Source organism: Hoplias malabaricus, chromosome 5 (genome assembly GCF_029633855.1).
Source record: "Hoplias malabaricus isolate fHopMal1 chromosome 5, fHopMal1.hap1, whole genome shotgun sequence".
NCBI classification, from domain to species: Eukaryota; Metazoa; Chordata; class Actinopteri; order Characiformes; family Erythrinidae; genus Hoplias; species Hoplias malabaricus.
This window is the reverse complement of record NC_089804.1, coordinates 17,351,874-17,366,318: the sequence shown is the minus strand read 5'-3', so window position 1 is coordinate 17,366,318 and position 14,445 is coordinate 17,351,874. Positions and strand designations below refer to the sequence as shown.

The following is a 14,445-nucleotide window of genomic DNA, read 5'->3' as shown; positions in this document are numbered from 1 at the left end:
CATTTGTGACGGCAGATATGACCTAAAGGTTAAAGAAGCGGGCTTAGGACCAAAAGTGTTGATGCCCTGGAGTGGGAGGGGAAAAAAAACAGCAGGGGAAGTGAAGGATGTGTTCTTTCCCCATGGCTGATCCCCTGAATGCTCCATGGGTGCCGAGGTGCTCCGTGTTTGTGTGTTCGCTGCCCCTAGTCAGTAGTGTGTATCACAATGCATGCATTAATTCAGAGTCCAAATGTCTTTGATACAAAGCACTGAATAGTTCCCCCTTTTATAGAGCTGTTGCTAAATATGAGCAAGCAAGTTAGAGAGTGAATTGCAAGCCAGTTCCATGAGAAAGTTCTAATCTAATCACATCTAGTCGATTAAGAAAGAGTTGGATGTGGTTATCTTTCCTGCGCATGTGGACATTGTCAGTAACAGAACATTGACCATTTGTTTCGTTACAGGGAGCCAAAATTAGTTCTGTGTAACTGGGCTTAGTGATATTAGTACTGGACTTAGTATATTCTTGGAGTTTTATGTATATATATATATATATATTGCCAACCTGTAGTCAACAATGGACTATGAAGCTGAGTTCTTGAACTGGTATTTCAAGTTGACATTAAACTTAGAAAAGTCTCTTTGCACATTCCCTAACCCATGAAAATGTTCTGTGACCTTACTCTAGAGAACTCTTATTTTCATCTTTATTTTTAGGTGTGTGTCCTCTTTCATGTGAGTAGTTGTCAAAACAAAAAAATACCGTAACCATTTCAGACTGAAACCTGCAAAGATGCTCGACTGGGCATGTGATGCTGAATAAGCATGCAAAGTTTTGCAAAGGCAGCACGGAATAAATACCCCCGCCTTTTAATTATAATCTAGTGTTGCAAACTCAATGGGAATGACCTAGATTGTCAACAATGGCCAGTTTACTTGTTTCGTTTGAGGGAGAAAGAGGAAGTCACAGCTTTGACGCCTGAAAGAGTGAAAGAGAGAACGAGAAAAAGAGAGAGGAGAGAGAAGAGGAGGGGTGACTCATGGTGAGAGTGAGGAGCTGGGGCATGATTTGCTGAAGGTTCTGCAGCTCCTAACACAGGAAGCTTGCTCTCTTCCCTTTTTCTAAGGCGGTGTGTGCAGAATACTGCTGGTTAACCTCGGCCTGTGTGGCCACAGACTGTTGACTGTTCTGTACCCTTCAGCCGTGCAATAGGCCGAACACCTACACATAGCATTTAGCACACTGGTACACATATTGTTGCATTTAGAACAAAACCGCATTCAGTCATGAGAACATTACAGAGGTCAGGTACCTCTGATGGTGGATGTTTCCTTCTAGCTCACAAACACCACTCCAACTCATTCCAGAGATAGTAAATGGGGCTTTATCGCTCCAAAAAATGCAGTCCCACTGCTCCACAGCCTAGTGGTAAAGGTGTTATACATTACTAGACCACACATAGCTTCGGGAATTGTGGCCTTACACTCAGCTGCTCCAGAGTGACCAGTTCTATTGGTCAGCTACTTGTATACAACGTAAACAGCAAGGTATAATTCACAGATCACCCATAAAATTGCCACCTCCTTGTTTCAACACTCTTTGTGAAATGTATTAGCTCCACTGACTATATAGGTGCACTTTGTAGTCCTACATACTTCATATCGAAGTAGACTATATTTCAATAGAGGGGCAGCCTTGGACTTGAAGTTAGAGAAGTGAGCTTGAGGCCGGAGGGTCGCCAGTTCAATTCCTGGGACCGGAAAGGAAAAATTGATTCGTGGCTGAAGTGCCCTTGAGCAAGGCACCTAACCCCCAAACTGCTCCCCAGTCACCAAGGTGGTTGGCAGCCCCCTACTCTGGCTGCGTGTGTGTTCACTGCCCCTAGTGTCTTTGTATTACTGACTAGTGTGTGTTATGTGTTTGCTGCCACGGATGGGTCAAATGTAGAGAAGCGATTTCCCTATTGGGATAATTAAAGGTGTTTCACCTTCTTCTTCTTCTTCTTTACATTGTCAGCCCCCTTTCACCATTATTCAATAGTCAGTACCCCTAAATGACAAACACACAGCAGGACTTATTTGGTGTTGGATCACACACTAACACACCAACACCAACACCACCACCACTACATCAGTGTCACTGCAGCGCTGAGAATGACCCACCACCCAAATATTATCTGTTCTGTGGGACCTAAGCATTGAAGAACAGGGTGAAAGGGGACTAAAAAATATACCAATCAACAGATGAACTACAGTCTGAAAATGTAGAACTACATAGTGAACGAGAAGTATTAAAAGAAATATGAGAAGTAAGATAAGTAATAAAATATACCTTCCCCCATATTATAATAATGATAATATAAAAATATATTCCCTGTAGTATAGTGTAGTGTATTATAGCTACTGTAATGCCTTTTTACGTTTATATTGCATTACAATTTAGCAAAATGCCAGCTGACTCTAATTCATCTACACAACTTGGAATAGTACCCACTACACACACACAGGGCAACTCCACTTCAGCACACACTATAATTAGCCCCTCTGCTATTTATGCAGTACAGTTAATCTGGGGGAAAGTGGACCTAAAGACTATGTACAGAGGAAAACATAAATGGACAAGTAACACTGGAAGAATGTATTGGAGATGTTATGTTGATTTAGATTTTCTAGGGTATTTTTTTCTATGAAGTGTAACTGTACAAATCGTCTCAGGCCTGAGGGTCTGCTGGACGGGTCTGGATAGTGTTCAGTATGTGCTGTAATACTAACCTCAAAAAGACAAGGATTGAGCAAGCATACGAACAGCTGCGTATTTTGTGTCTGCACTTTTAAGCTGTCGTAGTAAAACCTAATATCTCGAAAATGGCAACTTTATAGGAGACGATTTTTCAACTACAATAGATATGATAATGTCATAACTCATTTTGAGGCATGTCTATTTTTCTGTATACTTAGAAATGTCCACATGATAAAAAGAGCAGTTGAAAATGATTAAGAAGGTATTAAATCGACAGGTGAGCTGGGGATTTATTTTACATTACATTGCTTCCTAACTTCCATCATGTGATTTCAGAGTTGCATCCAGCTACAATGTCGTCGTACAACGTCAAGCTGAGAAGAGTCCTAGTTGCAGACTATGACACACAGATCAAAGGTAGGATGGTGATTATGTTATTGGATTTTATGTTCAAATGCCCTGCTGTTTAAAAGTTTGGGATCTCTGAGTTTTCATTCATTATTTAATTCATTTATTTAAATTTACTTAGTCAAAGTCTACCTTTCATTTACGTGAGAATTATTTTCAGCTTCAGGATCATAAGCAGAAAATATATGTTTAAAAGAAGTATACAACAAGCATCAACAAGGAAATATAATGGAATTTGCCTTTAAAATAATACTGTCTTTATTAATTTTTCCATTATTTTCAAGAGACCCACTTTCTGGTTTGTAAAATTAAATGGCAGGTATATTTTTATACACCTTCCAAATTCAGTGTTTAGAAGCTTGTTGCATTTTACACTTGTCATGACCCAGGTAACCTTCACATTCAGGTCACATTCTGTGAAGTAGAGGTCTGGGCATTGGGGCGGTCAGTCTATTGTTCTTAGCTGTTTCACCAGTATATATTTTAATTGTTCTTTTCAGAGTTTTAGGGCTTCTTGACAGCTCCATATCCTTTCAGAACCATTGCACTAAGTTGTATTCTTACAGTGGAAAGATGGACAAAAACCAAAATTTTTTTTTTTTTTCTGATCTAAGGCAACAGTGTTACAAGGTAAGCACTGTTTATCTAAAGATGTTAACTCTGGAGGGCTGCCAATATTTCATCCTATTTTACACTCTGTTATCTTTTGATTTCTCCCTTTTGATGTGTGAGTGGATACTCATATGTAATTTCCTTAGAATCCTTTCCTCCTGAGAATGAGTTGTATTTTATGGATATTTGTGCTATAACATTTCCAATTCCACCCAAAAGCTTGCCCCCCACCCTCCAAAACCACAATGATATCCACTCCAGGAGGGTGAGAACAAGGACATGTTCCACTGAGACACGTGAAGTCGACCTCCTGCTAATTGAGAACGCATACTGCCCACATCTGTCACATCAGCTTATGAATGCCTGTTCTAGCTATCAGCATAAGGGATCGAGGGGATTAAGTTCAAAATCTACTAATGATGGCCAACACTTAGGCGAGCCCCTGCTCATTTTTAACATTTAATTGATATGTATATCACAAGCTTAAGACCAAACTGAGTAATTTTGCATCCAAGGCCAAAATGTGGAAGTAGCATTTGAACTCTCTCCCACACAAATTGCTGAATAATCCATGGCTGTCATTTTCTGAAAGAATGCATCAGCACTTTCAGCACTCTCAGATTCTCCAGGTCATTTGTGCTTCCCTGCAGATACAGTGGCTTTGTTTTTTTAACCAGCCATTTATATTCAATCAGTCCCCTTCCCTATAGTCTGTAAAAAACAAACAAACAACTGCCTATGAGATACGGATAAAGCAGCCAGCAGTTCACCAGAGAGGAACTATTTATGTTGTTCCTCACTAGATGACAACTGAAGTTAACCCTGCTGAAAAAAAGCAGTGCACTGCAAAGCTGTGGTAAAGAGAACACACAAGGAGAAGTGCTGTTGCTTCAGAATGAGTCTACACTGACACTAAAGCAGACCTTCAGTATGCAGCTCTTTAAATACAGACTTATTATTCTGAACTTCTTTGTGAAGCATAAAATTCTGTACCAAGGTCAGACCACCTTTTATATATTTCATTTATGTTAAGTACAAGAGCTTTCTCAGCTGAGATTTAAAGCATAACGTGAAAAAGCCTAACACTCACACATGCTACTTGTAGACTACCACAATTCTCAAAATCAGTTAAACAGTACTCACAGCTTTCAACTTTCAAACAGGTGACAGTCAAGCACTAGAGAAGCTACTGATGTTCTCAGAACAATAGACTGACTTCCCATGAGCCCAGACCTGGACCCTAAGCAAAATGCAATAGACCTAAGGCTAAATTTGGGAGGTATAAGGGGAAAAATGTCTCCTGAACACAATATGTGCTGTAATAAACATCAGACACACTAACTATTGAAGTATCTGATGTTATATATAGTTAGTTGTTACACCCTTCCCCCAACACACCTCTCTCTCTCTCAACTCACAAACACATTTGGTTTCTCACTCTCTCTCTTAGAGGTTCGAAATCAGCTGGCCGAGCAGCTGCGTGTGTTTGATAGTCACGTGGAGCAGAAGAGTCAGGTGCTGCAGGATCTGAGTGATTACCTGCGCAGACGGGGAGAGATTGAAGGGGAATATGCTCGCTCATTGGACAAACTTGCTGATAAATTCACCTCCAAGATTAAGAAGTAAGGATGGACATTAATTTTTCTGTTAAAACATAAGACAAATTTCATGAAATTGATTATTGATAATTTGCATATTTGTTCTAGAAAGTACAAGAAATGAGATTAAGTATCTAACTGCTTTATGATCCCTGACCAAAGCAGTATTTAATACTAAACATTTAATACTTGCTGGCCACTTGACTGTTTCTTATCATGAAGAATAATCATTTGTTACATTTATTAAGCTGTATTAAAATCACGTGGCAGGATATTTTGATACATAGGTTTTTTTGGTGAATACAAAACTTGGGTGTTACGTGAAGTGTTCAAAGATTAAATAAAGGGGGAAAAAAAGAATATTGAAAAGTGTCACTGACCAAAATGGACATCAGACCTCTTTAAGAATGGTGTGGGTGTGGTTTTCAATTTTTTAATGAATGTAAGTGACTGACAGTCCTCTATAACTAACCCCAAAACTTTTTATTTGCAGAAATCGAGTTGCCAACCATTTATTGATACACAACATAACCGATAAGCAGGGAGCATCAGGATGATAGTCATACATGTATGAACCTCCCCATGAGGAGCACGAAGATAATTCACAAGAGACTCACAATGACTATGTGCTTTGGAGACAGTGCAGGCAGTGAAGCATGCACAGGTTTTTCTCAAGCTGAGCCTCAAAAGAGCACTAGTTTTACTCACTGTGAGCCTCAAAACAAGTGCTAGTTTTACTCAATGTGAGCTTCATGAGGGCTGGTTTTACTCAGTGTGAGGCACATAATGAATGCTTGTTTTACTCAGTGTGAGCTTCGAAATGAGCGCTGGTTTTACCCAATGTGAGCCTTAATACGAGTGCTGGTTTTACTCAGTGTGAGCCTCAAAACGAGCACTGGTTTTAGTCATTGGGAGCCTTGAAATGAGCACTGGTTTTACACAGTGTGAGATTCTGAATGAATGTCTGCTCAAGAGAATGATTGGTCAGCCTTAATGAGAGGGCGGAGCTATGTTAGACTTTGTGATTGATCAGGGTAAAGGTGATGTAAGATATACCCATATTAGGAATGCGCATTCTACATTGACAGGAGAGCAATACTGGTCAAATACAGTATACATTTATTAGACTTTTAATTATTATTTATTATTATTATTTATTAACTAAGATGTATTTGGGAAGTGGGTGGCACAGTGGCGCAGCAGCTAGTGTCGCAGTCACACAGCTCCAGGAACCTGGAGGTTGTGGGTTCGATTCCCGCTCCTGTTGACTGTCTGTGAGGAGTTGGTGTGTTCTCCCCGTGGGTTTCCTCTGGGTGCTCCGGTTTCCTCCCACAGTCCAAAAACACATGTATTCCCGCCTTGCGCCCAATGATTCCAGGTAGGCTCTGGACCCACCGCGACCCTGAATTGGATAAGCGGTTACAGATAATGGATGGATGGATGGATGGTTACAGATAATGAATGAATGTATCTGTAGCGATGAAAAAGCTAGGTAGAATGAGTCTAGCACACTCTTACATTGTTTCTACCCATCTGTGTGTGTATTTGTTTGTTTGTCTGTGTGTTTCTCAGGAAGGACTGCAGTAGTCAGTCGGTGGTGCAATGCTGGCAGGTGTTGCTATCTCAGACGAGGCAGGAAAGTAAAGATCACACCACACTGAGCGACAACTGTTATTCTGCTCTGCCTCAGCACCTCTCCCGCAGTCTGGACCATGTTCAACGTCTGGCAAAAAAAGTATTCTATTTAATTCAATTCAATATTATTTTTATAGCACTTTTACAGCATGTACGCAGCTTTACACCATGGTAGATCCTAGTTCAGATGAGCAAGCCAAGGTGAAAGCGAAAAGGATAAATGAGAAAAACTAAGACTCAAAAGGAGAACACATCCTCCTCTGGTTGAAACCAGAGCAAAACGTACGAAGGCTCTGCTCCCTGCGTGTGCTAAATTTAATAATTCTCTGCACAAATAGGTAGTCGGTACCTTGTGATCTAAATAGGCATGATGGTTCATAATACAGAAATAATTCCCTCAAATACTATGGGCTAAGGTTATTTATTGCTATATACAGGGGTGGCTGGTCAATAGAGTGTACTAGGGTGCCACCCTCCCTGGTAGATATATATTACATATTTATTTGAAATATGAGTATGTTACAAATGTAAAACAGTATGTAGTATATAACATATATTATAGGGAGCTTCTTCATTTACATTGCTACTGGGCAGTATTTCCAGATCAGATGGCAAAATTTGGAGCCCACTCTGGGCTGGGTCATTGCAGGAGCACAGCCAATCAAAAAGTTGGCTGAAGGAAAATATGAACATAGTGATGTAAAAAGTTAGCCAATCAATTGTCTTAGTCACAGATACCCCGTCCATAAGCTGACAGAGAGTCTAATACTTTCAGTGAGATAAACTGGCCTCAGGATTCTGCCAGTTGCATTCCGATTGGCTTTCTGCCTCCTTGTACATGCCATGCCAAAATAGCAGACTTGTAATTTGTCCTTTTGCATGTCAGTCAAATTTTTTTTTCCTGAAGTAGTGAACTTCTTGTCCATGTTAAGTGACATTGTGAGTCTAGACCTGATGGTAATTGGTGATTAATCAGGGCACAGGATTCCTGCTGCCTCCCGATTCAACAAGATCTCTCTTCTCGAAAATCTTGTGAAATTGTGATAGAATCTACAGATTAAATAACTGTCAAAATTCTCATAAACACACAGTTTTCTTGGTATATAGATGAAATAGCAATATACGGCATCCTGATTGCCTGAAATTCCTGATATTGTCTTATAGTGTTTCTGCTAACATATAGTACCAGCGGCTCCACATAGTTTTCACAAGCCACCACTGGCTACACATGTCCAAAGCAAAATTTTGTAATCTATTTTAGCTTTGATTGGCAGCCAATCTAGGACTGTTAGAATCTATCTAATATGGTCAAACTTCCTAGTTTATGTAGGAACCCTAGCTATGGCATTCAGGACCAACTGATGCATATATTATCATATTACTGGAACATCTAGAAAGCATGGAATTGCAATAGACCAGCGTAGAATTGATAAAAGCATGAATAAATTTGTGATCCTGCATTGACAGTGTGGTCCTTAGAAATATATTTAAGAAAAAACAATTCTAGTTTAGTAATATTACCTATACGTTTCATTAAAGGACCAATCAGAAGAAATGGTGACGTCAAAGTTTTTTTGTTTTTTTTTTACAGATGAGCCTGATGAATTGAAATGTAATCACATTAAACAGTTTACCTCCATTTTTTGAGTTTAGTAGAATCAATTTTCTAAGTCCTGAGGCCTGAATGCTTATTTAATTGCTGCACAACTTCTTCTAAAATCTTTGACATTTGAAAATTTGAAAGTACACATCACCCCACATATTTCAATTCCAGTCTGTGGGGTATTTCTATAAATTTTACAATTCAGTGCAAAAATCTGAGATTTTAATGTAATATCCAGGCAAAATTGCCATAAGTACAAGATAAATGTTTTTTCCATATAACAAACACACATACTTCATGGACATTTACACTAAACTGTTGATGTTCTCAATGACCATGCTCTGGTCAACTTATCAAGAAGTAAACAAATAATATTTTTACTAGAACACTATCTGGACATCTCCGATGTGGAACTAGGTTTTATGAAGTAGTTTAAGTTAATTAAAAAATGAATAGAATGGCTTGCAAAGGGTATCTCTGACAGTACTGTACATATACATTATATTTCCTAGGTCTCTTTTGTGGTGGTCTGTAACAGTTGGTGTTACCTGCCAGCTAGGCTTCTATCACTGGTCATTAACCACAGAGTTACTCTCCGCTAAATATTTTTGGCATCTACAACACTCAACGTAGCAGAGAAACTGATGTTTGCAAAAAACCCAGTATAAACATTGGATCTGATGCACTCACCAGCTCCATACATTTTTAGTTTCAGTTCATTTTTTGAAATGATGGAAATTTTTATAAGCCACAATAAAAAGAAGAATCTGTGATTTGTTCCCTTGAACTTTTATTTAAAGGTAGAGTTGGTGATTTTGCTTTCCCCTTCTTTCTAAAACAACCCTCCTGAATCACAGGAACAGGCTATCTGTGTCACATCATTGTGGATTCTACACCATTGCCTATGTCAATGGCCTACATCATTGTGAGAGTTGGTGTGTTTGCGTTGCTTTTCATCCACACCAAAACACTAGGGCTGAACCTTAAATATATTCCATTGCCCTATGTAGTGCACATTGATAGATATAAGTCATATCTAGTCACAGTGGTTTTGTGTAAAAAAACAGAAGAATTTTGAAAAACGATGGTGAGCATAAATAGTTATACGCCTAGACCCAGAGCAGTATAGAGGGAGAGTTGCGCCAACGGAAGTCCAAAATTCTCACTGGTCGCGTGACTCATGCAGGCTCCAAATAGTTCCAGGAAGCTCTATGGGGCCAATTTAAATGCATAGAGTCAGGGAGAGAAATTGCACATTCTTGGTAATTAGTCTTCAATAAATGCATTGATTTATTTCTACAGCACTTTGACCTGTGTATGTAGTTACATATATGTTTAAAATGAAAAAGAAACAAATTTGCTACTATTTCAGGATTAGTGTGAAAATCTGGCATTACTTGCCTTGTATGTACATTTTAGACTATATTATCTCAGTTATAGGCATATTCATGTTGTTGATTGCGTTAAAAAAATTAAATCATACTGACTGCTTTTTAAGCTTGTACGATAGTCAGTATGAAATATAGTCTATGGTTTCTGACAAGTTAGAGGGAGGTGAAGAGATGTTCATAAATCAGTTAAGATTTGTATTCTAACACATCAGGGTGGTTTCAGTAATCCTATATGGACCTAATCTTAAAGACTAATGTAAAAAATATGATATCAGATTGGACAGAAGGTGGAGACTTTGTTAAGAAATCTAAAAATGGCATATTAAACTAAAATATCACATCCAGCCAGGACATTTTATCACATTTGTTTTTACACATAAAAAATATTTTACCATGCACTTATTACCACAATTGATAACTCTCTAAAGAGAAAAAAAGTAAGATAAAATTTATCATTTATATATATTTTATATATAGGAACACAAAGTGGAGGGGGCGCCAGTCTGTCACAGGGCGACACACACACATTCACTCACACACTCACACCTATGGACACTTTTGAGTTGCCAGTTCACCTACCAACATGTGTTCTTTGGACTGTGGAGGAGTGTGGAGCACCCGGAGGAAAGAAATAAACATATATATATATATATATATATATATATATATCTTATATTATATTATATCTTTTATATCTTATTTATTTATTATATCTTTTTTATTTCATTATATCTATTATATCTTTATTAAATATATAATTTATAAATAATTATATATATTATATAATGTATAATAATATATATATAATGGCTGTTTCAATTCAATAGTTTAATGCAAAGAACTCACCATTGGGAAGATTATTTGCTTTTTAAAAATAAATCTGTTTATTAAAAAGGAACAAAGGAACAAGGCAAAACCCAGGGTGTTGAGACTCTGAGACTCGGGGTGTAGGATGATGGTGCTCTTTCTTTATTGTTTAAAAAGTCTCAGATATGCCATAAATCATATTCTACATAATCAAAATCAGTTCTTTTCCTTACTGTTGTGTAAATTTAGCTTAGATTCTATTGCAAAATAAATATCATCTCACCTTCTCCACACACAACCCCACAATCACTCGCCCAGTTACATTTAACAAATACTTCCCCAGCCAAATATCACGATAGAATATCAAATAAAATAAAATCAAATTTTTTTGTATAGCACTTTTTACAACTGATGTTGTCACAAAACAGCTTCACAAAATTCCAGTAAGACAAAGTAATACGTTTTCTCTAATGTCCCAACTGAATAAATCATAAAATGCCATTATGAGAAGGTAATTCCCAAGTTATTTGTTGTTATGCTTATACTTTTCTCAAAGTCCTATAGCCTAATTAACTGCTAACATTCTCCAAATCTATGAATTTAGTGGGGAAATCCACTAGCATGCTTTAACACACCTGTATGTGTAATAAACGTGTAGATCTGTTTTTTGGCAAACTATTTCTTTAGCACTCTTGTTAGGAAAAATGCCTGCATTATGTTTTCATGAGACTTATGTCTGTCTTTGTTCTCTGTGCATGTTTCTAGAGTAGAGATATTGGCTGCCAGTTACAGGAGGAGCTCCTGAAGGTCACGGCAGAGATGCAGAGTGTAAGTGCACTACTCATTGCAAATTAATAGATGAGTAAAGTCTAACAATTGAAACAATTCAGCATACAAACTTCTCCGGCCACAAGTGACAGGTTTTGTTTGTTTTGACTGAGTAAAAGTAAGGGAACACGTCCTCTACAGTGAAGCATTTCTGCAAATTCTTGTGAAAAACATCTGTTTACTTGCTGAGATAAAGGTATTGAAAAAACTTAATAAACATAAAATATCTGTGCTGGCCACATAATGGTTAGTATGTTAAAATGAGCAAATAAATATAAATTGTGCAAAATGTGCTGAAGTTTGTTCTCTGAGGAATATATGTGGACTTAGTTTCACTTGGAATATAAGCATAACAAGACTGGGGTGACCAAATTTTTCATACAACTATATGAAGCATATTTTTACAGAAGAGGTACACTGGCTTTTAGATATATAAGATTATAATATAGATTATATAAGAAATATTTATACCACATTTATTAGAGAATTAAATTTGTGTTTATGTGTTATACATTGGTTGTTATACATGGAATCAGTGTGTGAGTGACTGGCTGAGTGTGGGATGCCTTCTGATTGACTGGGTGTGTTTATGTCTTGCACCCAATAATTCTGGGTAGGCTACAGACACACCGTGACCCTAATGAGGATGAAAGGGTTACAGAAGGTAGATGAATGGATGAAAGTTATTCAGACAAAAACTGACTCCATCTACATTGACACAACCAAACATACAGATATTTTGAAATCAAAGTGTTTGAATATATGCAATGATCTCCCAAATCATTACTGTGTTGACCTGCAGACGCTGAAGACATATTCCCAGTACCACGCAGAGTTTTTGTCGGCTGAGTTCAAGCTGAAAGAAGCTGCCAAACAGGAAGAGAAACAGAAACAGAGTGCAGCCAAGAAGATAGAGAGACTGATAGAAAAAGTAAGATTGATCAACATTTTATAACTAATTATTTAATGGAAAGCAGTACAGTAGCTTCAAACCTGAAATAGTTAAATGTCTGTTCCTATGCAGTCAAAAACGATCTCTTTAACACTCCACTACTAAGATTAATATATATATATATATATATATATATATATATATATATAATTTATTTTTATTTATTTCTTTATTTATTTATTTTCTGGAAAATAAGTTACTTGATCCCTTCTTGGGAACATTCTTGGATTATCTGCATTGAAACCTGGAAAGCCAGTGCATGGAAATTTCATGTGTTTACATTTTTTTTATGTTATAGTAGAGTGAATATTCTTCATGTTTTGAGTTTGCAAACCTTCGCTGTATATGAAGGGCATTAAATTAGTTCTCAGTAATAATATCTACAAATCTACAGATCTACAAATCATGCAGGTAATTTTCAAATGCTTCTTGGAAGTGACGCTGTCTGAGGGTATATAAAGAAAACATCGCTCATTTCAGTCATTATCATTGTTGCAATCAATATGATGTGTATGACTGTTGATTACAAGATTATTCATCCACAATATAGACTGGACTTGTATTTTTAACTGTTCCCAAATTTTCTGATGTTAGTGATGAATTAATACTTTTAAATAGTGATGAATTTATACTTTTTCATTTTTTTTGAAAAACTAACATGTAAAAAATACATAGAGAATACATACATAGAAAAATAAAAATATAATATGTTTCATATGTGTTTTACTGCATACACATACTGTGAACTTATTGAAGGCATCTCGTATGTGCACTCAGTGGTCACTTTACTGCAGAAGCCTACATTATCGCTGGTTTACAGTACGGAAGCTGTACAAAAAGTAGGTGATAAACCACTCCTCTGTGGCACCACTAGTGTTATGTGAAAAAGAACAGCAATGTTGCTGGCCATTTTACAGTGTCAGTATCACTGTTGGATGGTTAATGAGGTGTGAAAACTCAAGCAACACTGATATGTTCAGCAGACAATTACCCCAACAAGTCCCAGTTATATGAGACAGTACAGGTTTGTTGTGGTCATTACACACCGTTACAGCACTGCAAAAGTTAGTATAGCATCCAAAATATCCAGTCATCAGTGCCTCTGAGGACAATATCTGATGTGGTGACTGAAGCAGAAGGTGGCTGGTAGTTTGAACATGACAACTGATGTACTGTAGTTTGTAATGGATTATAGTGTACATTATATAGGGAAGTGGTTAGTGAGTGGCAGTACAGGCCAGGTATTTCTAAGAAAAAAAAAGAAGTGTGCTTTCATATTCAAAATACTATTGTAAAAGACCTGCATGAATATTTTATGATTAATGAAACAACAAAATAATTGCTCAATATACAATAAAAAGTAAATACAATAAAAGATAAATTCCTTCACCTATTCAGAATTTACACATGATTAAATTATTTTTATATAAATAAAGTTACTGAGTGGTTTGAGGAGAAAGTTAAAGCAGTGGTGATAGGAACCTGAATCAAATATATTGAAAGCTTTTAACGGTTCTGGCTTTTTATTTAAAGGCAACGTTCACGTTTGTAATCTAAACACTTCTTTATAAAATTCCGAAGATGTTTCCTCAATTTGCTGGGTCTCCAGTCTGGGAGTCCAGGAATTCAATCTATTGTGTTTACGAAGCCCCAGTCTCTGTAAATTTGTAAAAAATAAATAAATAAATAAAAGGAAAAAAGAAACGGCCTCTGTCCCATATTCATAGGCTTTCTCTCTCTGCTCAATGGTATCTGTTTTTTTTTTTTTTTTTTTTTTTTTTTTTTTTTTTTTTTAGACAGCAGAAAGAACTCCAAACATTCAAAAGCATGAGTTTCTGTTTCATGGGTTTCTGTGGTAATTTAAACAGTGAATAAAAACGAACGAACAA

General features: G+C 37.0%; 1 protein-coding gene across 1 annotated transcript in view; it reads left to right on the top strand.

Moving 5' to 3' along the window:
- arhgap4a (Rho GTPase activating protein 4a) overlaps nt 1-14,445 on the top strand; it is a 32,544-nt gene that overhangs the window by 446 nt on the left and 17,653 nt on the right. The window contains exons 2-6 of the mRNA XM_066672501.1: nt 3,059-3,139; nt 5,193-5,364; nt 6,913-7,075; nt 11,542-11,604; nt 12,407-12,535. Of these exons, the coding sequence (XP_066528598.1) occupies nt 3,076-3,139; nt 5,193-5,364; nt 6,913-7,075; nt 11,542-11,604; nt 12,407-12,535 (591 nt within the window). The 5' untranslated portion in view covers nt 3,059-3,075. The remainder of the gene's footprint in view (nt 1-3,058; nt 3,140-5,192; nt 5,365-6,912; nt 7,076-11,541; nt 11,605-12,406; nt 12,536-14,445) is intronic.